The 27912-nt window shown below is 46.3% G+C and overlaps 1 protein-coding gene across 5 annotated transcripts in view; it reads left to right on the forward strand.

Annotated features, from left to right (window-relative positions):
• Positions 1-27912, forward strand: part of LSAMP (limbic system associated membrane protein) — a 1022906-nt gene that overhangs the window by 987022 nt on the left and 7972 nt on the right. For 3 of the 5 annotated variants that reach the window (XM_075765451.1, XM_075765461.1, XM_075765441.1), the window contains 4 exons: positions 7286-7420; positions 11385-11505; positions 12409-12557; positions 18710-18745. In XM_075765451.1, coding sequence (XP_075621566.1) covers positions 7286-7420; positions 11385-11505; positions 12409-12557; positions 18710-18745 — 441 coding nt within the window. The remainder of the gene's footprint in view (positions 1-7285; positions 7421-11384; positions 11506-12408; positions 12558-18709; positions 18746-27912) is intronic. The other 2 variants (XM_075765473.1, XM_075765466.1) reach the window with 1 other exon arrangement.

A 27912-nucleotide genomic window follows, 5' to 3' on the forward strand; every position in this document is an offset into this window, starting at 1 on the left:
TATGTCATTTTCTTGGCAGTAGAATTAGGAGTTGATGTTTGGTAGCATAGTCATAACTCACATTGCAGTATGCAACATTTAGGGAGCATAATATTGTAGCTTTGACATTAGATGACTTAATTTACCTCATGGTTCATAATTTACTTTACACATTGGCATCACAGCCAAATTTTGTTCAAGAGCAATTCATCTATCCAAAAAATGCTGTTTGTGTTCATTAAAAAAGTGTTAGCAAATCTGGGTTAAATTCAGTAAGCAATTTTGAAAAAAAAAAAATATAAAAAATGTCATTTTCTTTAACATGAAATTTTTTTTTTAAATTATATCTCAAGTTGAGGCATAACGTACTTCCTTCTTTTGGTTCAGCAAAGAGCAGAAGAAAACTACTGGTCAAACAAAAGGTTTTGACCTGAAGCAGGGTTGGATTTTTTCACGAGGGCGTGGTTCCCTTTCTTTCTTGTGTTCACGTGTGGATTTTGAACGGAAAATCTAATCGGTTGCTGAGATGTATTGGTTCATTGCACACCTGCTCCATGCCCACACTCAGGGTTGTGCATGAGAGGCTGTGGTGACCTGTAGTGGTCATTTATGAATACGAGTGAAGAGGGAGTGGAAATTCAGAGGCGGCAGCAGACCTGCTGCGGCTGGGTCAGGCACACGGCCCCCGCTGACATGCACCCACGGCCCGGATGCAAGCTGCGTTGGAGCTGTCAGCTCTTTGCTTCCAGCTCCCGGGCAGAGACATCCATGACGGCAGATCATCCCAAGCGGTCTCCCGCTGGGTTTGGTGAGTGCTGTCCCTCAAGAGACAGCAGAGTAGTTCAGTCTGGGGAGGTTGCTTTCAACTGGGAAGGTTTTAATTTGCATGCTAGATGCCTGGGGTTTGAGGAGAAAGTTCCCAGGAGGATCGCGGGCTTTCTTAACCCCGGCCGTGCCAGCTGGTGCCCGTGCTGCCCCAGCCAGGGCGCTCCTTGGGCTCCGTCCTGGGCTTGGGAGGCACGGCGGTCGGCTTTGCACATAAGGAGAAAATGCGATCGCTGATGAGCAAGGTCCCGTGAACGCCAGGGAAAACCATGCCAGGGTGTTTCCTCCTGATCTGACTCATTCTCATTCATGAAGCCAGAGCCAGGCCAGAGCCCTCCCTGGCACGGTGCTAGTTTTTTGGTTTATGTGTAATAGCTACAGACCTAAGGGCAAGGGAGGCATGAGGCCAGCTTAAACAATAAATACCCTGCTGTGCCTTGCTGCTTAAACAGAGTAATTATTGCCTTACTACATGTGACCCCTCTGTTCCTGTCCCTCTGGCAGTTGTTATTTCCCTTTACACAAGGGACGTCTGTGCCTCTCTCCGTGCTGTACATCTCTCTCTTTGCCACCATCTCGCCTCCCGTCTTTCTCACCCGCTCTGTCTCAGTGCGTTTCTCTTTGTTGGTAGCTGACTACCATTTTCTCTTTTTCTCAGACACTGAAGAATCTTAGTTTGTTTGCATTTCTCTCTCCAGCCACTGTGCCTCTCTTCATTCCCCCTCTATTTTTTTCTCCATCTATTTTTCTCTCACTCTCAAGCTTTCCCAATTTTCACCACTTCCCATGCCACGCTGGTTTTTCTGCCTTCCCTCCTCACTGTAGCATTGTAGCACTAGCTGTCCCTTTGCTCATCCGCCATCTGCTGCTCTCCACTGATCTCTTTGCTAAAAACAAGCCTCTTCAACTAAGGGATAGAAAAAAAATGCCAAGCTCATTGGAATCTGTGATGACTGAGGAGACAGAGACTGATAAATGAAAACTTCAAAGTTTTGAATTAAAAAAAAAGAAATCCCAGCTGGAGGTAAAACAAAAAAAAATTATGTCAAAGGCTCACTTAGCTATTTTTGTCTTTCAGAAGACTGTTCCTAGGGAATGTAAGGTGGAGAGGGAAGGAGGAAAGTTAGGTGAGCAAAACCTTAAAGAATAAATGGAGAGTGCAGAGAGAACAAAAACTCCAGTATTGGAAGTTGCTACACACAAAAAAAACTTCAAATGGCATTTATTGATTTGCAATCTTTTTTATCCCCATGCATCTTGTTTTAGGCAGAGGAGGGCCCAACAAAGATGCATAACCCCTTCTGCTTTCCCCTCTTCACAACTACAGAGAGGCTTGGAAGGAAAATAAACACAGAAGCAGGGTATCTGATCTTTTTCTCCACATACCAAATGCAAACAGATACTTTCAGTGGGTCTGAATTTCAGTTTTGTTTGAGACCACACAGTATTAAAAAAAAAAAAAAAAGAGAGAACTAAACTGATTTCTGCACAAGAAGGGCCCCAATGTTAGATGCACAAACAGGAGAGGACGGAGCAAAATGTGGCTGCCACCTCTGCCGACCAGCTTCCCCTTTGGAGATACAAGGAACCAGGGTACAAAGGGAAAGGCCTCTTGGTAGAGCACGTGGCAAAACTCATTGCTGGTCCCTCGGCTACCTGAATGAGCTCTCTGCATGTGGTACAAGTGTGGGTCTGTGGCATTTCTAGAAAGGAAGAGTTTAGCCTTTGAGGAAAGAGTGATGGTGCGTGACAGTGGCTGTTTAGGCAGAGGTGGGAAGGACCCACAGACACGTGGGGAGGGTGTAAGTCTGCATTTCTGCACACACAGTGGGATTTATATATATATATATATATATAAAATACATATATATAGCAGATACTTAATGTATAACACATATATATAAGAGCATAGGCAGGTGTGCATATCAACAAGGGCCAATATGCAGAGCCCTTGGGGTTGTACAAGGCTGTCTCTGAAGGGTGGGGAGAGGGGGGGCTTCTTGCCAACAGACTAGCATTGCTGAGCAGGTTTGCTGTTTGGGTTCATTATTTACTTTACTGGGTCCAATTAGGAACCCAGGGGATGGGAAATGTGGCTGAGGCAAGCAGGCCTTCAAAGCCTTCCTCCTGCACACATCAAAGCCGTCTGCTGCAGATCCCTGTGCAAAAAGGGCTCTGCCAGCTCCGAGCAGCAGCAGGCGCCTGGCTCACTCTGCTCGAGGTCGTTCCCTGTTGGTTTGATTGTCAAGCCTCCCAGGCTCATACTCTCTATCTCCAACCTCCAGAGCAGAAAGCTCCTCTCTCTGATTTACCGGGACAGAGTTAAGGAGCTACAGCTTGGCAAGATGGTGTTTAATGGGGCTGCAGCAACAATCCAAGCTAACTATGAACATGCGAATGGCAAAAAAAACCCTGCAGGGAAGAAGGTTACCTGGAGTCATGGGAAGGGATGTTTTGGGATGAGAAGAGCTGCACAGGGAGCCGTCCCCGCCCCGCCCCCCCAGGAAACTTGGAAGGCCCCTCGCTGGGAAGGGGTTGTACTGAACCAGGAAGGTTTGGCAGTAGGGTCAGGATTTCGTCCCTGGATGACATGCTCAAGGCAAACGTCTTCTCTTAATGGGAATGGAGTAGCTTGCTTGCCAGGAGCTGGCAGTCCCTCTCTTCACCTAATAGAATATGTTCATTGTTATCGGTACCAAAGAGCATTGTCCAAGCCTCCTCCCTCCCCACTTTGATAAACTGCATAGTGACAGCCATCAGCTCCCTGCCAAAGCTGCTCCTGTGCGGAAACATTTGTAAATTCGCTCGGTGTATAAAGCTCTGTTCCTGCTCCCCCCGCCCCGCTTTTGCCTTAGAGGTTAGAGTTAATATGACTCACCTAATCTGGCTGCCAAGGTGAATTAGCGAAAACATCTCTACAGCTCTGTGCAAGATATCACAACCTGACATTTTTCTAACACACCGTGATACATCTTCCCTCTCCCTGATCTGTACTATGACACCTCAATTTTATATAAATGGTTTTTGTTAGAAATGGTTAATGTGCGCTTAGAGGGGACAGGGCTGCAAGCATAAGGGTCTGTCTTGCAAGTGAGCGTAGGTGAGTTCTTGTAGCAAAATGTTGATGCCAAGGGTTGAAACAGGTCACCAGTGCAGGGACAGGAACAGTGCTACCACTATTTCAGCAAGAGACTGTCACAGAAACTTTCCCTTAAGTGTTATGCTCATATCTGTGTCCTGGAGCAGGAGAATGAGGAGCCGAATAGGCCTATTGATGTCTTTGGCATGCCCTTTCGAACAGAAGTCCTCCCTTTCACTCATTCCCAGAGGGCTCCACTGAGCATCATCTCTTGGGAAGTTTTGTGCGTAGCTGTGAAAGCTCTCCTGCTGGACATGGTGCACGGTTTAGACTTTAAGTGCATATACTTATGCAGGGGAGAAGCTTCTGTTAGGAAAGTATGTACCCTTTTAGGGTACTTGGAGCTCCATTGATGTGGTTCTCTGACAGACAGACTTAACAGCACCCTTAATGAGGGTGCCACTCCATTAAAGCTGGTTAAGTCACCCTCAACCCTCTTTTCATTATGGTGACAGGCTTGTGACAAGGGCAAATTGCAGGAGAAACAAGTCCCACTTGGAATGAACCTGGTGTATAAACAAGGCAGAATTGCAGAGCAAATGATTTGCAAAGCAGAGGCAAATTGCGTTTTAACCTTTTCTTTGTGAGTCTTTCCCTGATGTCTGATTAACTTTCCAGTCAACTGGCTGACCTACCAACTGGGAGTGCTGCTGTGAAAGGAGGGGAGTGTTGGCTGTCAGCTCAAATTGGGGGCGGGATTTTCAAAGAGCATTATGAGCAGGTAGCAGTATGTGATAAGAAGATCTGGGAATTAAAAGAGTTCCCAACCAAAAATGAATAATTCTATGGCAAACAATGTATGGGCTGTGCAGGCAGCAGCACAGTGCAGAAGTTGCGATGCAATCCTTCATCTGCGTTCAGCCATGGTAACAGCTCGTCTTGAAATGCTGTGTTCGGTTTGGGGTGTTGCACTTCCAGAAAAATGTGAACTTGTCAGAGAGGTCTAAAAGGAAAGAACAAGAATGATCAAGGGTCTAAAAAAACCTCACCTACAGAGGAAGGTTGACAGACCTGGCAATATTCAGCCAAAAAAAAAAGAAAAAAAGATGACAACTGAGGGAAGAACATAAGTGATTTAAAAGTTGATAAAAGGCTATTGCAGAGAAGGAGGGAATGATTTGTTCTTTTTTGTCTATAGTGGCTAAGACAAAAATAATAGCTTTAAATTGCAGCAAGGGAGACTCAGGTCAAACTTCAGGGAAACTGCTCCGTTGGTAAGGACAGCGAAGCATGGGAACAGATCCTCTGGAGAGGCTGCAGAGTCTCTGCTGCTGGAGGGCAGAGGATGGCTGTCTCCCTGACATGACCCATGTGTTCTGCCTTGAGGATGGGAATGGGCTAGATGGTGACTGAAGTCCCTTCCAGTACTATGACTCACCCAGCTCTGGTCCCACAGGAGTTAGGATTCCCTAGCATATTCATGAGTTACAGCAATAAAAAGCACTTGTGAAAATCCCACCCTGCTTCCTTCTCAACTGACTCTCCAGTGCACAGCAGAGGATTGAGAGCCCTGTCCCAGAGCACAGGGTGGGCAGCAGGAGCCACCTTGGCCTCCCTCTACCTTGTAAATACGCTGCAGCCATGCAGCAAGGCCCTTCAGCAGACTGTTAGGGGATGTGAAAACCTGCATCAAAGCAATTGTAAGCTTTAGACGTAGCAATGAGATTTCCACTCACCTGAACATCTGGTAGGGGCTGGAAAAGGGACTGCTGGTTAGCCCTGCTGAAAGAAAGGGGAAACCTTGTCTTTGCATGAGTTTAATAGGTACACTGCTGTTTTCATGCTGAGTCTCCATCGTGGGGGCCGTTTTCCCCTAGAATGGTTCTGAAAATTGCCTGGGAAAAAAAATAAAAAAGGCAAAAATAATTGTGTAAAGGACAGAGTTCTGAGCAGATTTTGCAGTTGCTGAAGTCCCTGTCTCTGATGCAGAAGAGAAACGCAGGCAGCTGGCATCCCCAGTGTGACCTGGCCAGCACGCTGCGAGTGCCACTGCGAGTGGCTCCGTGGAACTTCACCTCCAGAGACGAGGCTTACCCACTGCTTTCACTCAGTGCCGCAGAGCCAAGGACAACAGCCCCATCCTCTCAGGCTCTGTTTGACCTCCATCAAACAACTCTAAACACTTACGTGAAGCGGGCAGGGTTTGAGAAGTGCTCAGCACCTGTGGAGCAGAAAATGTCTTCTGAGCAGAGAGTTGCTTTGGAAAATCTGACCGCTCTCTGAGGAGCCTGAATGGGAGGCCTTGTGAGCTGACCTTTTTGGGTTTTTTGGAAATTTGGCTTTTACCCTTTGAGGGTTGGGAGACACTTGCTCTAAACATACACAGCCACATAACTGGGGCTTGTGGCTTTGCATGCTGCAGGGCAGTGCTCGCAGCCCTCTCAGAGAAGCATCTCCCTTTACACTGCTGCCAATATGGTTCAGATTCTTTCCAGGAGTAGTCTTTCTTTGCTTTTTGAAGGAATAAGGTAGATATAGCAATCGTAATATTTCATGCTTCCCTGGCACCACTCATCCAGCGGATTCTAATGTGTTTTACATGGGTTAACCTCACTGCCCTTCTCTGACCAGGAGGTGATGGGAGAGAGGGGCTATTAGCCGCAGTTCACAGAGGGAGAGCAATAGAGTGACTCACCCAAGGTCATACAGTGAATTAAAAGCAAGGCCACAGACCTCCCCTGATTCCTGACCCCGGCTGTAACCCCGACGCTCAAGTCACTTCTTTCAAAACCGCGTTAGCAAGGCAGCACTGTTTAAATGTGTCATTTTGTATGTACAGTAGATCAGGGATTTGTGATGATTATTGGTCTCCGTGGATCAAATTACACTTTGTTTCTCTCAGTTTAACTGTTGCTCAATCTGATCGATGGCACTTCAGGGTGGTGGTTGCTCTGAGAGACAGAAAGACATTTTTCACAGTTTTGCAGTGGCCAAAAGGGTACTGACAATACACCACCACGTCTGAGGACCCAGCTAGCCCTGAAGCAGCCCATCAACCGCAAGCTGACTAACCTCCCCTGGTACTCAGCCATCACACCAGGGAACCTGCTCCGGTCTCACCTGGTGGAGATTTTGCTTCTTGGCCTGGACAGCCTGTGAGATGCAACACTTTGGTACTGCTTGTATGCTTCCTTCCAGATCTTCAGAACCTAAGTTTTCCATAACCAAATAAAATGCTAGTATCTTGTTAATAGGGCTTTTGAAATAACTTTTAAATTGCTCATGACTGTTGTTTATTTGCAGAATCCCTGTCGTGACTGTTCCTTCATAGCGATTAAGCAGAAGGCTTCCCAAATCTAAATGCCTAACAGAGCCACCATCTGTATTTTTCTGTCCTACCAGGGAGAGAGTTTGAAGGCGAGGAAGAGTATCTGGAGATCCTAGGGATCACACGAGAGCAATCGGGCAAGTACGAATGCAAAGCTGCCAACGAGGTTGCTTCAGCAGACGTCAAGCAAGTCCGGGTCACTGTGAACTGTGAGTACATCACAACTGGAGTGGATCAACGGGGAGAGCTTTGCCCACAGGCAGGGGTGACTTTAGGATAAACAGAGAAGCCTTTCTGGGTTTATATTATATGATCTGAAATGCGGGGGGAGGCGCTGAGGAAACTATCTGCAATCAGACACTTATCACAGGGTATAGTTTGTGCTCTAAACCTGGTAATATTTAAGAAAAGAAAGAAAAAGAGGGAGAGAGAGAGAGAGAAAAAGAGAGGAGCTGTGATGTTGCCCCTGTCTCTCCCCTCAGAAATGCTGGCGGTGCCTTGTTTTCACTCATTGATATTCGGGAGAACAGTAGCGTGAAGAGAAGCTTCAGCAAGGCAGCAAGGAGAGATAAGGGAGGGTTCAGCTGGCTCAGAGCAAACGCATGCCTGCCTGCACCCAGCCATCTCGGCAGTGCCTGCATGGGACCACAGCCCAGGGGCCTGCGGTAGACGCATGCCCACAATGAGAGGGTGCAAAAACCTGACCTCCATGCTGGTTTCAGGTCACTGGCATAAAGCCCTCTCTAAGAGACCCTCTGTGCACCAATGCAATAAAGGCGCTTGACCAAAGGAGATGGCAACCCGCCTAAAAACACTGAGAGGCAGAGTTAGCCATGTGGCTTACATCCACACCCCACACCTGTTTGAGTCTTCAGCGGGTGTTGCTCAAGTGAGTGGGGCATGGATCCCATCTGCTTAGGCAGATGTCCGCTTGACTCTGCTGGCATGCTTTTCTCACAGTGACACAAGATAATTCGGACTGCTGTTATTCTTACAGTCTTGCGTGTGTGTATGTCCACCTCCATATTTCTCTGGCTCACATTTGGCACTGGAGCGATTTAAAGTGAATATCCCCATCTGCCTGCTCTGTTTCCTTGCTTGGGAGGCTAATATCTCTGCAGCAGAGGTGGATGAATGGGAGGTATATCCTCTCCTGACCTTCTTCAGTTTACACACCAGAATATTAAGCTGAAGTTAGGGATGGTTACAGGCATGTTTCAGGCATGAATCAAGGCCATGCATTCATGGGTAGCACTCTCAGGGAGTGGGTTAGGGCAGAAAGCTGACAGCAGCACGTGTTTCAGCCCATCCCAGTCAAATTTGCCACCACAGGTGGTTTTAGCAGGTGGTTTTAGCACCTTTTAATACCATTCTTGCTCTTCTCCTTCTTTCCCTTTGGGCCATCAATTCAGATCAACTTGTCTGTCTTGCTTAGAAGTCAAGGTTATAGGGTCCCTGCAGCATCTTCTGAATGCACACTGTTTTTTTTATAATTCCCTTAGAAATTGGGTGGCAGTGTTTTAGTACCAGCTGCTTCATGGGCCAAATTTTGCCCTTAATGAGAAACTGTAGTAGCAGATTTTCTTTACTAAAACTGTTGAGGATTTTTTTTCTGTCAAAAACAGCTGAGTTTATAAACCCAAGACATTCCATGAGAACCAATTAATATTTTCAAATATTTTTGTGAAACATAATTTCAACGATGCTTTTAACATGGTTGAAACAGATTGTTTGTATAAAGTCAGAATGTTTGATTTTTGACTTTGTTTCAACTCATAATAACTGTGCTACAGTAAGATCTGAAACATTTTTACTGTTGGAATATATGAAAATATAATGTGATATAGCATTATAATATTATTACATGGCCTACTTTATAATGTGAAACAAATTATAATTTCCTTCAGGACAGATCTTTTATTTTGAAAGAAAGGGGAAAAAAAATCTAAGAAGTCATGAGGGCCATGCACAGGAAAAAAAAAAATCAGTCCTATGTGTGGACATTTGCATACATCTTTCCTTATCTTGCTTCCTTAAACTACACCACAAGCAGCAGAAAGTGGGAAAACTACAGCAGGTTTGAAAAATGGGACCTGTCCAACCTCAGGAGCTTCCTGGCCATCTCTTATCATCTGCTGACGCTGTGGAGCAGGCAGCTTGTCAGCCCGGACTGCAGGAGAGAGCATCCTCGCTTTGCTTTGGTCTCGCACTACCACCTTCAGGCTACCCGAGTAACGACCCTTGCACATCTCAGGCAGGGAAACTGAGGCCTGGGGAAGAGTGGAGGGGAAAACAGCTAAAGGGAACCCTTGCTCCTGCCTTCCCCGGCGGCAAACAGCTGAACGCGGCACGGCTGCTTTCTGAGTAGAAGAAAAGTCCTCCGCCTGCCCCTTCTCCCGAGGGAGCGCTGCAGCAAGCGGACTGCCCTTCGCCGAGCGGGCAGCCTCAGGGCCAGCAGTGCTCAAACAAGAGAGAGCGATGGTGGCTGACATCTGGCCTGTCCACCCGTCTGGGCTGTGCCCTTTGGAAAGCCGAGGAGGGTGGCTAAGGCAGGGGCTGCTCAGAGCGAGGGGCTGGGTTCCTGGGGAGCAGCCTGGAGAGCACGTGCCTGCCGTGGTCATTTTCTAGTCCCACAGAAAGGTGCTTGTTTCTTTTGTGACTCACCTCTTGCGCTGGATTTAGTGGAGTGGAAAAGGTTTGTCTCGCTGCAGATGGCAAGAAGACATAGTGCTCGAACCAAAAAATCGAAGAAGAATACTTAAAAAATCACCTTCACTCTCCTTTTATTACCCCTCCTCCTGTCCAAATTAAAATATTTACGTGAACCCACAGCCTTTGAATGTAGGATCCTATTTATGTACACTTATTAATATTTATGATGTTAGAGGGCGCACTGCAATATCCCTAAAGCCCTGCATAAAATCCCGATTAAGGTCAGGAAAGGGATCACATTGAGATGGCTAATGTGTTCACAAACAAACTTCTTTCCATACATTTTCCAGACAGAATGATTTTTTTCTTTGACTGACACAATCCATTTTGATTCTTTTTTTGGCCTTTCAGTGCTGGCACGGATACAGACAGTGGCACTGTCCTCTGAACGCGCAGAGTGTGCTTTATGGTAACTTGAGTTCCAGCAAAGTAGCCGTCTGAGTTGCAGCCGTCTGAGTTGCGTATCTCAGGGTATGCAAGTATTAGTGATGAGAGACAAGGCACTTACTCCCTGATCCCTCTTAGCAGCCAGGTGGAAATAATTCTGCCTTTTAACATGTAAAACTTGTCGCTTAACATGTTGAACATGGGACTGGGATTGAAGACGCCGGTGCCTACCCTACCCATCACCCAGCCAGCACTGAGACCTGGCTCCAGCGGAGCACACCGATATGTTTCCCAAGTTTTGTTTGCCCATGGCACAACTCTCAGGCTTCAGTGTAAGCGGAGGTGGGAGCACCGTGCTGGGCTGAGGGCAGGCTTCACGCAGGGCAATCACGAGCAAACCCCCTTGGAGCCTGGGACAAAGCATGGTGTCCAGGAAGGTTTGAGCAGGATTTATAACCTTAGACACCTAAGGGAAGTGTCTCAACAAGTGGTCTGGCTCTCAAAGTCGCACCCACAGCTCCTGCTAAAGCTCTTCCCTTGTAAGCTGTGAATGTATTTCTGTCTCATACATATCGCCCCAGTCCTTTCCTTTCTTATTATAGTTTTGACATTAGACACAGAAGTTATATGGAAAATAATTTTCATGCTAGTGTTAAATTCCTACTTTCTTCCTTTTACTTCTGGTGTCTTCTTTTACCTTTGATGAAGTCTTTCTCTCATTCTCTCTGATGAGTCCATGTGAACTAGAAATCCACAGGTAAATATTCATAAATTACAGAAGTCCATCATTAACCTTAACTCTGCCTGCGTATGCCTATGCATTTATGACAGAACTTTATTCAGTGTTGCTGAAGAGAAGCACGCGTAAGGAGTGATGCTAATGTGGTATATTAGGTAAAGTTCAAAGAGCAGGTATTCTCCAGAGGAGCAGGGGAGAGCATGTGCCACAGCAAGGAGCAGCCGTGGGCCTCCATCAGCCCAAATGGTTTGTATGAGGAAGCCAGCCCTGATGTAGTTTCACTGTTTCCTTCCACCTGAAAGTGTGTGAAGTCACCACGTGTTTCCTTCCTCCAGACCCTCCCACCATCACAGAGTCCAAGAGCAATGAAGCGGCCACAGGACGACAAGCCTTACTCCGGTGCGAGGCATCAGCAGTGCCCACGCCTGATTTTGAGTGGTACAGAGATGATACCAGGTAAGACCATCCACTCAATAGAGGATCCTTAGAGAATCACCTGTCATCCTCCCTAACTCTTCTCCTCCAACAAATTACTTTTCACAAACCATATAAATTATGCTGGTCCCATCAGCCTTGGCAGAGCCAGCGTGGTCAGGGCTGGAGAAGGCAATCCCTCTCTGCGCTGGGGATGCTGAAGGAAGTGCTGAGGATGGAGCTTTTGCCTTTAAGTTAGTTGTGGGCCAATACACAATTAAGACATCAATAGTGCTTTCTTCCTGACAATGTTCATGCATCAAATGGTACACAAAAAAATAGACAGTGTTAGTCTTCAAGTAGGTAATGCCATTCTAGGTGCCCTCATCTAGGGGAAGGTGCTGCTGAGGTGTAAGATTCCCCCATCTGTGTAACATAAGCCACCCAGAGAAAAGGAATCTGTCCCTTATACCTAAGTATTTACCTGACATTAAGAAGGTTGAGTTATTATCCTAGTTTTTAACCTGACCCATGTGTACAGGCTCAGCTTTGGTATATGCACATATTGGAACTCATTAATTGGTGTGTTTCACTAAACCCCTTTTGTTCAAGTACAGACTAGCCTTCAGCTGGCCATGGTGTGTTCATTTCCAAGTTTTAGTCAGTGCCGGGTAAAGGATTCCTCCCTTTCCCTCAGCTTTTCTTCCTATTCCACTGCTTTACTGGTGGCATTTCTCCCCACTGCACTCCTTCCTTTCATTTCCTCCTCCTGCTTCCCATCAATGCCGCCTTTGGCCTCTATCTTCTCACGTATCCTTCCTGGCTCCCTCTATCCTCACCTGCCAGCTGGGCTGAATGACTTTGGTTTAGCGCCTGCCGGGCAGTGATTTCCTCCCCAATATGCAACTGTCATTGCACTGCACATGTCTTCTCCTGTCTTCCCAGGATAAACAGCGCCAATGGTCTGGAGATAAAGAGCACGGGGAGCCAGTCTCTGCTGATGGTGGCCAACGTCACTGAAGAACACTATGGGAACTACACCTGCGTGGCTGCCAACAAGCTGGGAGTCACAAATGCCAGCCTATACCTTTACAGTAAGTATGGGAGAAGGTGAAGGGAGGTCCAGATCGCTCTTGCAAAGACCAGGCTGCATAGGAAGCACACACTGACCAAAACTCAGGAAAGCATCCACTTGCCACCCCTACCCCCCCCAAACCTCCAACCACAAACTGGCTGTCAGCACTCTGCTTCAGATACCTACACGTTCATTCTTGCCATGAAACACAAACACAGCCAAATTAAAAGGTTTACAGTCAAGCCGTTTGATTGACTTTCTTTGCTGAAGTCAGATTTTGTTAAAATAAAAAAAAACAACACATGTTTGTTTTAGACCTGGAAACAAAAACCCCTTTAGAATGACAACCCCTTTAATAGGGAGACAGAAGGCCAGGGCTTGGAGGGTCCGTGACAGCTGAGAAATGACAAGTAATTCAGAGAGATGGAGAGAACTAGCCACTGAGCCTGAGGAGAACAAGAGAGAGTCAAGAAAAAGAGAAATGAGTTTGAAAATGGGAGAAAATGGAACAGAAAGAAGTGGGAAAAGACAGAATGATTTAAAGGGGCATACCATAGGGAACATGGGGAAAAAGGTAATCAGCAAATGAAATATGGAATAAAATTTCTTGGATCTCATTCTGCTACCTTTCAATTACTGAGTTTATTGTAGTAAATGTAAACAGACAGAAGCTGGGACTGGACCAAACTCCAGAGCAGAATTACGTGCCGGTTCTGAATTTCGTAGCTGATTCAAACCTGACCCTAAATAGAGCCCCTGCCCCTCACCTACCGCGCACACAATTATAAGCTGTGGCGTATTCAAAACGCAGTTCCCGGTTCCAGGTCCAAAACTTGGACTTGATTTGGACCACACGTTGTTATTGCCACCAGAAGCAGAGTGCAGCAGAATGACCCACTCACAAGAATGGACACATAGATGCTACAGTGACTTAGGGCTGTATTCCTCTGTCAGCCCCAAATTGAAATAAAACACTCAGGCCATGACCTGCATGTCCTTTTAAACAGAAAATAGATAAGCTGTGTAAAGCAGTCTTAGTATGGGACACAGTTTTGTCTAGTTTTTGCTGTATGTGGTCAGATTAATCAAAACATCAGAAAAACAGTCTCTCGGGGTTTTGTTTTGATTTGGGGTTTTTTTTAACAGATATAGTGCAAAAGAATAAATCCATTGGCATTTTTTTTTCACCACCTCTAGATTTATTTCATGGCAGTTTGAATTTTTGCAAAATTTTAGTATATTCTGTGGATTTTTTTTCTTTTTTCTAAAGAACAGATATTATCATAAAAGAACATACATTTGATTTCCTGTAGCATTGCAGCACACAAACAAAGCAAATTTCTACTTTGAAAGTCTTTTCACCCTAGTCTTGTGACTGTCATGAGATTCAAATAAAATCCTCAGGCAGCAATCTGGAACACAATTTTCAAATACTCCAGATTTGTTCTTGCTGATATTAATATAATGCTAAGTTTAGAATCCATTATTTGTGGCTGAATTCTAAATTTGGCCCTCTCTGTTGGTTCCTGTTACACAGATGAGCTGAAATGCATCACTGAAACAAAATATAAGATGAAATTCAATAATGTATATATGCACACGTGATTTTAGCTGGGGGGGGTGGTTTTGCTAGAAAAGCATTTTGCATGACTTCAGAACTTCACCTCAAAGGATCTCAAAGGATTTGCTAGCAATGAATATTTTAACATCACAAGTTATTTAGGAATGGGTGAGTGTTCTTAGCACCATTCTGCAGTAGGAAAGTAAGTTATAGAGTGAAGAAGTGGTTTACCCATGGTCGTAAAATGAGTGGCAGAACCTGTAAGAACCAGGGAGATCTTGCAAAGTTGCCATTAACTATTCCAGGAGGAAATATGGCAACTAGTGAAGATTACTTGCAACAGTGAGGCTCCTATTTTAGCCTCCTTTTGATGTGTATGAAGAAAACTTTCCTTCTTTCGAGTTGTTGCATTTTGTTTATCATTTTTACCTTAGAAATTCAAGGCCTGTTTATGCTGGAAAACACTAGTGAACTTCACAAGAGCAAGAAAAATGGAGGTGCAGGAGCTGAGAGAGATTTGATGATTTTCAACCGACTGTTTCTAACTTTCATTTTTGTTGCTTAGCTAATCCCTATTTCTTCAATGTGCAATTGCTTCATATTGCTTCTGGAAATCTCTGTTCTCCTTCTAGTTAGTGCGTAAGAAAAAAAACAGGCAGACTGCTGCTGGTATTTCTAAGGTTAAGAAATCAGAGCGGAAATGAGTGAAGGAAAAAGACAAAGATAAAGAAAGCAGCTGAAAAAACCTACAAATGCAGGTGAAAAAAAAATGCTGTAGTGATCACACAATAGCTGAAATAACAGGTAATCCCCATTCCCAGCCACATACACGGACAGAAAAATAAAGCAGTGCTAAGTTTTTTCAAGGTACAGCAGATACTCAAATACTTGGGAGTGTTTTTCATCTCTAGAATCAGAGTTTTTATTTCTTTTTTAAACAGAGAACAAGCTCACTCTGGGGTAACATCCCACTAGGGAGGCAGATACAATGATGGTTCCTCAGTGTCCCATTGCAGCACAAAAAAAGAATGGCATCCAGGAGTGAAGAAACAACCAGAGAGTTAATAATGAGGTACTGGCAGCTTTGCCTGAGGTGGAGGGCAGATGGGGAGCTAGCAAAATGACGTGAAAGAAAGGTTTAGCAATAGAGAAAAATGGGTGACTACCATTCCAGGAAATCTCAGCCAGCACTGAAAAACTCTCAGAGAGACCGAGTGCCTTAGATGCCAATGCCATAGATAGAAGATGCATTAAAATACAAAAGCAGCTCCCTTGAGCTGTATGAATAGATAGCTAGTGATCTTCTTTAAAGGATGCAGCAGCAGGATTGCCTGCTGTAGGTGGAGAGATTTATACCCCTCACTCCTGGAGACTGAGTTTACAGCAACATAAAAAATGGTCGTACCAAAGGTCTGTCTTACCCAGGATCCTGTCTCCAACAGCAGTATGGAATATGTTTGCAGGGAGAGTATGCAGGTACCCTTTGATGTTACAACTGATCTAATAGTTTGCTACCATCTCTTCCTCCCCGCTCCTTTTGCTCACCTTGCTCTCTGCCACATGCTTTTGTTGTTTCCCTTGTTCTGGTACTCAGTGGACCACCCACTGAGCCAGTTCAACCTGCTAAGCCAGCAAAAAAGTAACCAAGCTGTACCATCCACCCCCCCCCCACCCCCCAAAATGCTCCCAAATGTTTTCTTTTGTTGCTGAATTATTTCAGGGAAGGTCTCAACAAGCACCAGACCCCGTGCAAGAGGGGAATCCATTTCACACATCTGTGGATATGAGGAGCTGGGAGGCAGGACCATGTTTTGCAGCATTAGCAAGCCAGTAGGTTGATTCTGCTCTGCAGAGCCTAGGAACGGGGTTTAATACCCCCAAGCACAAAATACTCTACTAGGAAAGGTGTAGTAACATTTATGAGAGTGTGGATCTCCATGAAAGTTACCTGACAGAGCGGCCAAGCCAGGGCTGCCAACAGAGAGCAACAGAGGTGAAAAATAGTGGCACAACTGAAGGGAAAGGTTTTTTCCCCAAGTGTATTAGGAGGGAGGGAACTTGTTTTCATTCCACTCAGCTAGCAGAGTGCTATGAAAAGCGTTATGAGTAAAAGCCACAATTTGTATCTTAACTCATGCTACACAGAAGTGTGAATATGTGCATATATATATCAGATACACATCTGCTGCACAAGCATACAGATATGTAGGTTTACGTGTACGTGAGCCTGTATACATACGCACGCACCTGTGTGATGTGTAGGCAAGCACGCACACATCCACAAGGCATGCAGAAGCAAGCACAGCACCTGCTGCATTCTAGCAAGACAGAGAAAAGAAACAAAAGCTCTTCCAAATTAGTTGACTTTTACCTCCCACAGATCTAGCCCATCCCTGAGGATAAAACAGGAGACAACAGGGCAGTGCCGCACATCCTTATGCAGTCCTGCTGGCTAAATTGTCTCAATTATAGGAGACTGCCACCTCAGCAGGTCCCCTGCCGCATCCTCTGCGGCTCGCATCCTCTGCACCCTTCAGGGAGTAAGGAAACGTGGAGGTGAAGCAGCACCTGGCAAGGCCCGTGCCAATTAGAAGCAGCAGCAGAGAGGATCCCACCCCTGCCTCCTCCAGAGGCAGAGTGATCATTTCCGTTTTGATCCCAGCAAGAGGCACGTTCCTAAGAGCCGGCGCTTGCCTCTAACTCGTTATTTGTCAGCATCCCAGCTCCAAGTGCTGGCTGTGTGCACGCACTTACACCCCTTCTCCTAACTCTCTGCCCACGCTTTGTTGTGCCCAAGCATTTGCTTATGGTGGTTGCTGCTAGGGTCTGGAGCATCACGGTGACCGAAATCTGTCTTGGTGGCTCTTAGTGCAAACCCTGTGTTTTCCCAGGGGCTGTCAATAACGGGGAGACTCGGGAGAGGAGGAAAGTGGTTAGGGTGACAGCCAGATGGGGCAAGGCTGAGACACTGCTAATGAGCCGGGGTGGGGCAATAAAGGCGGCGCGCAGCGGGCGAGGGGAACAGAGGTAGAGTCCTTGAATAGAAAGCAGCATGATAATGAGGCCGTAGTGCTTTGCTTTAACTGCTTATGCTGTGCAGTCTGCAGCCTGCTGTGCAGGAAGAAGGTAAAGGGGAGTTGAGTTATTTAACCAAACTAAATAACAAGGAAGTCATGTCAGCACAACAGCCTGCTTTTGCAGAACAATAGTCCCCTGTTGCTACATAAACACAGAGATCCAGGCTAGCGGAGTATTTTCTAGGCAAGAGACAATCTCCCCTGTGCCTGCTGTGGATTCAAACAGCTCCATTACCACCATGAGTGCAGGAGATCTGCCAGTGTTGCAGGGATGGGCCTGACCTGCTACGTCCCCGTGGGCTCCAGTGAGTTAGAAACCAGCTTCTTGCACCAAGGGTGTTGTATAAAGAACATTGGCCTCCAAATAGCTGGGCCTGGGTTGATCTGAGAACAATAGTGGACTACTGATGTATCCTGACAAGCTTTATGTCTATCAGCTGTGATCTTAGCATTGTCCTCACAGGTGAGCCCCGAGACAAGTCATCGCCCCAGGCCTATCAGCTGTTGCATAACGGCATATCTCTACAGCTAAATGTCTACCTATTGATCAGTCCTTGAGCAGGAACTTGTCTCAGTCAGTGCAAGGCACCCAGAAAGCTCTGAAGGTAATGAAGGGAGACCATGGAGACCAAGTCATCAGAGTCAGGCCTGGGGGCTTGTATTCTTGGTTCTGCTCCTAGCTCTGCCAACAGTTCAGCATTTGACCTTGGGCAAATTGCTTCCTTGCTCTTGCGCATCAACCGCATGATCTGTAAAATGAAATGAACACTACTGTTAGCCTCAGGCTGAGGTCTCTGACACCAGTTTCCCTCAGTGTCTGTGCAATTCTTTTGAGATCCTTGTGTGGAAGAAGCAAAGTGTGAAGCCAGCAGTGACGTATGACAAAGTCCTGCCGTGACGTATAATGAGGACATATTGTAGCCCTATAACCAAAACAGTAGGCTCTGCATACGACTGGAGCTTGATGAGTCTGCAAAAGCTCTGTTCCCATGAGAAGACAAAAGCTCAAAAGAAGGAGGGTGCCCTTAAGGATTCACCAGAGTGACTGCTCCCATGCTCAGATCCTCATGGGACCTGTCGCTGGCAAGAAATCCATTGTGGAGAGGGTTCTGGGGAGGCAGCAACTACCCGTGGAGGACTTCCACAACTCACTTCTCTGCCAAGACTAGCTTCCAGCCAGAGATGTAGCTAAGATGAGCTGCAGTGTGATGACATGAGTGGTCTTGAAAGTCAGAGGGGAGATATGGCCCATCAATTCCAATTACCTTCACTGCAGGTGCTTAATCCCTCTTGCTGTGTGGATATTATTTGTTTAGTTTTTCAAATGACTTCTCTCTGACTCCCAGTCCCAGGAGATGTTGATGTGTATTAGGTGTGTTGCTAGCAAAATACTCTGTATATGAAACCTACTGTAGTTCATCTAATTTGGGGGATGGACAACTCCATCAGGTTTGTATCTGCTGCTTGCTTGGTGTGAAAAGTGGCTTGTCCTTTTCTCCTGCATGTTGCTTATTGTTTTTTTTCCCCCCTTAGAACGAGTTTTACCCACACTCCCCAATCCTTTTCCAGGTCAGTATATGTTTTATGTTGAAGTAGCTCTTTAGCTGGGTCATTCTCCATCATCCTGACAAATGCTCAGAGGTAGGGATGGGCAAAACAACTCAGAAATGCAGGAAAATAAGGACTTCCCTTCTCATCTACATGTCATTTAGTCTCTTCTGCTCACTTTCCTCATCCTTCTCCTTCTCTCCTCCCTTTTCAAAAAAACCCTATCATCTAAACAGCAACAACCTTTAGCCAAGCTTTCAGCCATGGCATTGTGTCCTTACCCAATCTGGACAGTCTTCAGTAAGGCTCAATTTGTCTGCAGATCTGCTCCTAATATATGTTCCATCCTAAGCTGCCTTTGCCTACATGTTGTGATTTGGATCATAAGCAGACCTAAAATTTTGCAGAGGCAGTGGAAGGGACAAGTGAGAAGCTAAAAATTAAATTGCTGCCAGGAATTTTTTTTCACTCTAGTTGTGCGAACTATTCATGGGGAAACGCTTTGTTTTCTAATTCCTCTGTCACATCCCCCCCACCCCAAGTCTGCCTGTCACATAGTGCTGTATTTGAGGCATGAGCATGGAAAGAGATGCACAGTAAAAGCGTGTAACACGGTGAGGTGTTACTGTCTGCTTTATTCCAAGGGAAGAAGGTAGGAAGGCAAACCAGGGGCTGAGTATTTTTCCTGTCTCTGTGCTGCCCAGGCATGCCTCAGGTCCAGGCAGCACAGCCCCGACATCCACACGAGACTTGGGGCTTGGATGCAACCATAGACAGTTAATGTCTGTGCAGAGCTTTGGGGTAGAGTGTTATTAGAACCCATGTTGTTTTGCAAAAGGGCACCTGCCCAAGTAAAGCACCTGCAGGTACTCCCATGAAAAGAACAATAAATGCTGGGTGTTACACCAGCTCCATTTAACTACTCTGCTGTTTTTCAAATCAAGCTCTGCTCTTGGCAACTTATTCAGGCTCAGGATGTAGTCACAATTGCCTATTTAAAAGGCAAATCCACAAATACAATTAAAGAAAAGTACCTACAAAAAAAAAAAAGGAGGAAGGGGGAGGGAGAAATCAAGCTACCATTAAAATTAAATCCCAGAGAGTGATTTGTAAATAACATTCAAGGAGCTGAGAAAAGGAGTAAAGTAGGCCATTGGGAACCTAGTGTGGAAAAATAAATCCAATTAAACACCATTATCGTATGTATTGCAAATGAAACTTGTGCTTGGATATGAAATTACAGTTGCTGAGGCTATTTGGGATGTAAGGTTTTGAGGAGTTTTCCACTTTTGGGTGTTCTTTTTTTTACGCAGAATTTTCAATGACACATACTTTTGTCTGATGGAAAACCCAGGGCTCTTTCTTTTTATGATTATTTTTATTATATATCCTTAAATTCCACAGACAGGCTGTGTTAATTTTTTTCATAGCCAGCCCTGTTTACAACTGGTTTTGAATTAGTAGCCCATTAAGCTAAATGATAAAGCAAAAACTGCAAGTGAGCAAGGCCAGGATTTCCATACCAAATACCCCTCCTAATCAACCTGCCAAGGCCATCCTGCATGGCTTTAGTCAATCCTTTAAAACATTTTGCCCTCTGTCTTTGAAGTTGTTATATTATTCCTTTTACTGCTCCCCAGTCTCCTGAGATCATCTCAAAGGACATCCTAGTGTGACATCACTTCTGTGAGGAGTCTCCAGGAATTTCTGGTGCCAAATGCTGGGATGTCTCCAGTGGCCCAGGACATGCAAAGAGAATTTTGCAGAGGGGGAAAGTAGAGTTTAAATACTCTGGACCTCATTTGTTTTCTGAAGGCCCCTACCAGCTTCTCCAATGTGGGTGTTCAGCACAGATATTGGCGCTTATCTCAACATTTGCTTTTACTTTGCTCTTCACCTTCAAAGAAACCTTAGGCATAAAATTTTCTTGTTAGACCTTTTTCTTCCTATGAGTTGATGTTCTGAGATGCAGTCCTCAGCTTTCAAATAAGCCTCTCCTCAATGACCAGAATCACAGCCTCCTCCCTCTTTCTCCCTCAATTTCCATTTATCTTAAGCTTTGGTAGCACTTCCCTGCCCTGTGGGGTTTTAAGCATTAATTTAAAAGGAAGGTGTTTTGAGATGAAGAGCACTGTAGTCATGCTAAGCATTGCTATCATTAGCTAGCTGCTGTGGAAACATCTTGCTTTCAGGCAGGCTGGAGACTCAGAAGCAGCTGATTCAACTAAACACGTGGGACTTGAATTTGATAAGGCAGTTTCCTAAAAGCCTGGTGGAGCCTAGCTGATTCAGCTCTCAATACAATTGTCCCTGGTAAATTTTCCAGCCTTCCTGATTCTGCAGCCGGGTACTCAAAATGCCCAGAAATGTCTTCTGGGATGATGCCACATCATTGCATCTTCCTGTCTGCATTGTAACTTCACATTATAATGGGATGACACAAGACCTGGCTGTCTCAAAGGAGGCCTTACTCCATCATCAGGTGGCTTTTCAAAAGAATTTTCTTCTGGAAAGGGATAATTTGTTCATTCCACACCACACCTGCTAACAGCAGGGCAAGTGAGTTCATTGCTGAACCTCAAAGGGGTCTGTCACAATTACAGCACTAGCTCCATCTCTGTCCTCCATTGTCCCTTGCCTTTAATCCTTTGAACATAGTGATTAGCACCTTGTGTTCACATCAGAATGGCTTAGCCAGACTGATGGACTTCAAAACCCGCGAATCTCTTCAGGAGATTTGTGATGAGGGCTTACCACAGATTAACCAGGGGCTTTCTCAGCATGGTTAGTTTGAATGCCCAGGGAGCTCTGCAAGGGAGATGCCATGTTTCCCAGAGCACGGCACATCCAGAACTGCCCGCAGGGCATCAAGCGTGCCAGTCCTTGGGGCCTGATCAAAGTCCAGTCATGGCCATCAACAGGGTGGCAAAAGATTTATAGCAATAGTGTGTTAGTAACTGGAGGAGGGGGAGGGAAAAGGAGAATGAGCAGTCCTGTCTTTCTGCCAAAACGTGCACTGATCGGAGAATGACCCTGTATGACTGTAGATTGTAGCTAGTCTCCATTTAGCTGTAGCCTGTGTAGCCTGTACTGTCACTAATGCCTTCATCAGGTGGGTGGGAGCTGGGGGAAGGGAGAAAAGAGACGTTCATTTGGGTCTGATGGCCAGAGTGGGAAACAGAGGACATCTGTCTTTCTAATACCCTCTCAGTCCTCTTCCCTCCCTGTGGAGGTCCTAGCTGTGGAGAAGAGAGCTCATCTGTTGCAGTGGTCACCTCCACCGTCCCTGCTCCCCTTTCGCTTTCTCTAGAGCATGACCCTGTCAGTCCTGCTGAGCAGGCAGCTCTCGTGTCAGCGGGGCCTGCTTTGGCAAAAGGATGAACATCTGAATATTTCAAAGCTAAGGAGAGAAGCGTGAGGGACTACATTGGGGAGTGCAGACTGTAAAGGGTTAAGAAGTTATGGGGATTTGCTGACTAGGCAGTGGTGTGGGAGCAGTCCACAGAAACCAGCCCTCCCAGTGCGGTGTGGCCAGCTAAAGAACGCATCCGTCTCTGGAGTCCTCTTCAATGAGGCCAGTGGGTGCTTTCTCAGCTGGGCTTGCATCAGTGGAAACCCAAGCCTTTGCAGCCTTTGAAACAAACCAGTTGGCAGAGCTGGGGAAACCATAGCATAAACAGACCAAAATAGTCGATCTTGTTCTATTGTGATCCTGACATAGAAATTTATCAGCAGAGTAAAATAATGGCCACAGAGACCAAACGTGTGAGGGCCTGTTTGGAGCCATGTGCATGTCTGGTATTTTCATGAATTCTCAGGCATCCAGGGGCCGTAGTTCAGCTGTACTCATCACTCTCCAGTGATGCGTGCCTGACTACTTGGAGCACGCCTCTCTCTTCCCTGAAAGCTGGCTGAGCCTCGGGCTTTGGCACCTGGTAACACCCATGACCCTGGGTGGGAAGCACAACTCACGCCTCTCCTTGCTTTCTGCTAGTGGTACCCAGCTAGATTTTTCCAACGAGCTATTTCTCCATTTGGTGAGTACAGAAGGGGATGGCTCTGCAGGGTGGGTGCTCAGACAGGCCAAGCTTTTCTTGCTCCTCAGGGTCAATGTCCGTCCCTGCCAGGTCTGCACCACATTGGGTGCCAAGCCTGTCAGGGTTTCAGGCCAAGGGAACAGGAAGGTCAAGACAGGGTGTAGGCAGAAGGCCAACATCAAATTAATTGTTTCTTACTATTTAATAGGTACCAGGCAAGAGGTTGACCATGTGGTTAAAAGTGAATAAAATCAAAGTAAGAGGTAATGATGGTGTCTTCCAAAAGGGTGTAGTAGGGATGTAGCTGGAAATAGCATCTAAGGGAAAAGAGAAATGCCAGGAATTATTTCTACTACAGCAACTAGCATCGCTTGATAGGTTTTTCTGGATAGCAACAGACAGTTTCTGTTTGCTGAGATTGCTTAAAAAAAACCAAAACGGTCTGCTGCTTCCCCAAAAAAGCATGAAGAAAAGAAACCAGCTTTCTTAAAGAAAAAGAGAGACAGGGGGAGAGAGAGAGAAATGGCTTTATTGCTTGATCTGTTTCTGTACTTTTTGTTCATTAATTTTAATTTAGATTGATTTATTCCAAAATGAGCCCTGGGTTGCATATATTTGCATAACCCTCTCCAGTAGCAATGCTGTGGAGAATCCAGCAAGCAAGGAAGAGCAGCAGCAGAGGGCAGGAACTGAGACTGGAAGTCCCAGAAAGATATTCCTCTGAGCTGGGCCCTTGCACTGGGATAGGGAAGGCATTTCAAGGTCTGTTTAGTCACAGGTGTGGCTGTGCATGCATGCAGAACAGCCCTGCAAAACAGAGGTTGGGGCACAGCAGTCGGGTGGGAGAGTGGAGGTGGGGTGAAACCGGTGAGGGAGAAAACACACAACTGCACTGCAGAGATTAGAAACAAACCCATGGAAGAGCAACTGCCGTGGAAAATCAGTTGTCCGGTAGGGACACTGATAGTGTCAGTGGTGTAGCATGGACGGATTACCCTGCAAAGCAGAGCTCAGGCAGGCTATAACCCTCCTGAGACAGATATCCTCAGCCCGGAGGATACTCATAGCCTGATACCATCTGTATGTTAGATGAGTTTCTGAAGCCATCAACTGAACCTTCATCCTTAGAGACGATGAAGGCAACTTATACCCACTGCACAGCAGGTGTACCTAAATCCTTGCTCTCACCCTCTCGCTCTTCTTACTTCCCATGTTGAGCTGCCAGCTGGGCTGACTGGGACCGAAGTGTGGAGGGCAGCAAGGAGGAGGATGAAGAACAGCCACTTGTCTTGATTTAATCCTTATACACAAACGAAAATTCCTCCCACCCCTGAGAGAAAATGACCAAAGAGTAATTCCCACCTTCATCATCCTCCTCCCCCTTCCATTTGCAGTGTAAACCACTCAAGAATTTGCCTAACAAATTGGCCTCCCCTCTGGTTATTGTCCCAAGTGAACAGTCTCTCCATTCACTAACCCATGACGGTAAGTCGGTTTGGGAAGCGGCAGGTTTATCTTCCCAGCTCAGGCACTGCACCGGGCCCGCTTGTGAACCCATTGCCATTCAGTGTCTGCTCTGCTGTTGATAAAGCGCATTACACATGGCTGGGCTTGCATGATTAATACAGCTGTCTAAGCGCTCTCTCTAAAAACAAAAACAACCGGGAGAAGGGAGGTGTGGGATTTGGGAGGGAGGGGGGTGCACAGGGAAAAAGCCAACCATTCCAAAGAAATCAGGCTTGCAGGAAAAGCAGAGTGCTCCTGGCAGGCCTTCCCTCCCGTGGGCGAGCAGGTCTGTCAGCAGAGCTCCCCTGCAAAATGGAGAGGCCTAGTGGCAAGGCAAGCAAAGGAGAAATGCGCTTGGCCCCTCGCCACGAGTGCCTGCATGTCCTCCTGCCACCTGGGGAATGAGTGCATGGACAGGTGCAAGGGGTAAGGCCACGGAGAAGGATGTGCTGTAACCAGCACAGCTTCACCTCTACGGTAGGTGTTACAGATATGCATGATCACTGATGGACGAGTACACTCCTGAGCCAGGCCACCATATGCACCGTACGCACACACCCGATGCTCGGAGGCACATCCCACAGTCGCCGAGCGGTTTCCAGGCACCCTAGAACAGCTAAAGGATGAACCCAAGTGGGTGCAGGCATCTTTTCCATTGCCCCAACTCGTCCAGCTGAAGGCCAGCTCAGCTGCTTGTGTAAGCTGTAGTAACTTACCCTTTTGAATTACTGGTCTGGGAATGGGCAGTGGGAAGCTACTATGGCTTTCTGCTTCAGCTTTCCCTGTGCCTGGCACTAAAACCATGCTTGCACTGTTAGGGCGTTAAGGTGACCAGGAGTCTTACTCTGGCATTGCACACACATATACGTGTACTTGGATGAGAACTGCAGGTGACACAAAGTAACGTTTACTTAGACCACACGCTTTAGTGAGGTACGCCAGGCTGTGGGCCCAGCTTGACTCCCGCGAAATCTCTAATTCCCTGAAATGCTGAGAGAAGCACACAGGCTCGTTTACAGTGTGTCCAGTATAAACTTCCTCCTAGCTTGTTCCACTCCTGGGCAAGGAGGGATAGGGACAAGGGTTGGTGTCCACTAAGCTCACTGCAAGGGAGTCCCCAGAGAGGAGGGGTGGTCCTAAAAAGACCTGAAGGACAGATTTGGAGGGGAAGGCCACTGTGCTGCAGGTACTAGAGGAGAAGAATAGGAAAGGCAGAGGCAACGATATGACTGGATTACAGTACCAGAGCAACCTCAAGCATGCTGGTCACGCTCCACCCCAATTTAGTTCTCCTTCTGCTCCAGTCTCCTTTCCAGTCACCCCTCGGTGTGTCCCTTCCCGTTCATTTCTGCTCGCAGACAGTCAAATCTTGCTCATGCCAAATATCCAGCAAAGCTTGTGGAAAACCATAGCAGGGATGAAGTAGGTAAACAGACAGACATAAAGCTGATGAAAATATTAATTTTTCAAGAGGTTCCAGACCCTCCGATTAGCAAACCTGCTTCCTAGGGCTGTATGTGCTCTGAGCGAGGGGGGGGCTGTTCTGTTTGTTCCCTACTGAGACACCAGACTGTGTGCTGGTATCGCCTTTGATCTGGTGTGCTGTATACATGTGCTTGAGAGGTGAGCAGGGGAGGGATTGCTGTTTCCTAGAAAAGTGAAAAGCAAAAAAAGCTCAGATCTTCCCTGTGAGGGACCCTGAAAAGGTCCGTGCTATGTATTTTTTGGATGTTTTGCTTGCAGGATAAGAGTCTTCAATGAACAGTTTGAAGACAAAGCACTTTTAAGTAACTGATTTTGTATCAGTAGTTTGCCAAGTGTGTTTAAAAAAGAAAAATCTCCTCCAGCTGCTAGGGGGATGGAAAGGGTGGGAGAACTATTGTTCAGCTGTGAGACAACCTTGGAACTTTTTGATATCTACAGGACAGATCTAATGATGAAAGATCTGTGTAACCTTGCAACGTAGGTGGTCTTCTAGCCCCCACCAGCTTCACTGGTCAGGATAGCAGTTCAGTTCTAGACTAGGAGTACTGTAAGTCAGCTCCAGGATAAATGGCCTAAGCAGCCAGCTCTTGAGCACCACGACCTTCTCAGAAAGACACTGTGAAATACAATTTCAGGGATATTCTTTAGATCTCAGGGAAGGATGGGTGTGCTGCATTACAGAATGAATCTCCACTAAGACACAAGATATGATAGATGAGTACTTAGTACACCATGAATGAGCTCCAAAACATGGGGAAGAACTGTTCAGTGCTAAAAAAGCATGAGCAAATTCTGAAATACATTAAACCGTGTGCTAAGATTGATAGACACCAGAGACATTTCCTTAATCTTGTTGGAGAGTTGCTGGAGGGCATCCTCCCTAGTTTACACAGTGGTACTTCCACCTCTAGAAAAGCCAGTCCATTGCTACTGCCGTCACAGTCAAGTTTTAATTACAGGAGCAGAACTGGTAGTGAGAATGAGGTACAAGCAGGTAATGAACAAAATAGTTTCAACATTAATAGCAGGGAGTGAAAAATTGTGCCTTCTTCAAAGGGGGGGGTGTGTGTGCAGACGACGGCAGACGACAGGAAAAGTAGTAAGAAAAAAGCCCCAGATGAACCCTAGTAAGTAGAAGCTGCTAATCCCTAAAGCCTCAGAGTAGAGTGCAAAGCCCTGGAAGAAAGAAATTAATAACTTTCAAAGTATGACCTTGAAAATGGAATTAACAGTATTCCTCCCTTTTAAGCCTTCATGATAATAAAGATTTCATCTTCTGAAGCCCTGGCAAGAGAGTCAACAGACTAGAAAAATTACTTCCTGCAGAGGAGCTGGCAAGTGTAAAACCTAAGACCCCTCTAGGGCCCAGGGAGTGAGATGACAGAGACCTTTATGGTGCACATCCCCTTTCCCTTGCACCTTCTCCTTTAGTGGTTTTTCTTCATTCCTCCCTCATTTTCGGTTCTCTTCTTTGCTCTAGAAGCAGGACTCCAGTCTTCACTGTAAGTACAGTCAGCCTGTCAACAGCATGGAGCCCAGAGCCACTCAGGGTGGAGAGCATTTGGAAAAACAGCAGGCCAGCTCTACTTGGTTTGCCATCATTCCTCCCTTCCCATCACAGACAAGTCCTCCTAGCCTGTCCCATGCCTGCTCTTGGCCTCACTTCAATTTAGAAACTCATGGGGGTTGCTTGTCCTCTTACACCAGGTTTTACCTCGCATTCATTGACAGGATCCCAAGGGCAGATTCCCCAAGGCAAATAAGGAGCCTGTAAGCTCTCCAATGCCCTTTGAAACTTCTCTGTGGGCTCTCCATCAGCTCTGCAGATGTGGCAAGCCCCAGAATCTTGTTAATGTAAATAAGAGGAAAGCTGGCACCTGCTGTCTCTTTTCCTATCTCCATTTTGGCTACTCAGATGGTGGGACCTAGGACCCAGCAGAATATTCTAGATTGGCAAATGTGGGTATGAAACTTGTAGGCAGGTGGGTGATTTTTCCTCTCTGGGCATGGACCAGAAATACATCTGCTTTCTGCTTGCACCTCAAATGACCCTTTCTAAAGGTCTGGATTGGGAATCTTGAAAGGCATATGTTCAATTTCTGCTAGCGGTGATCATGTCGCTCACTGCATTTGGAGGCATCCCTCTGTGCAACCAAGAGG

The sequence above is a fragment of the Balearica regulorum genome, chromosome 1, assembly GCF_011004875.1.
Source record: "Balearica regulorum gibbericeps isolate bBalReg1 chromosome 1, bBalReg1.pri, whole genome shotgun sequence".
Taxonomy (NCBI): Eukaryota; Metazoa; Chordata; class Aves; order Gruiformes; family Gruidae; genus Balearica; species Balearica regulorum.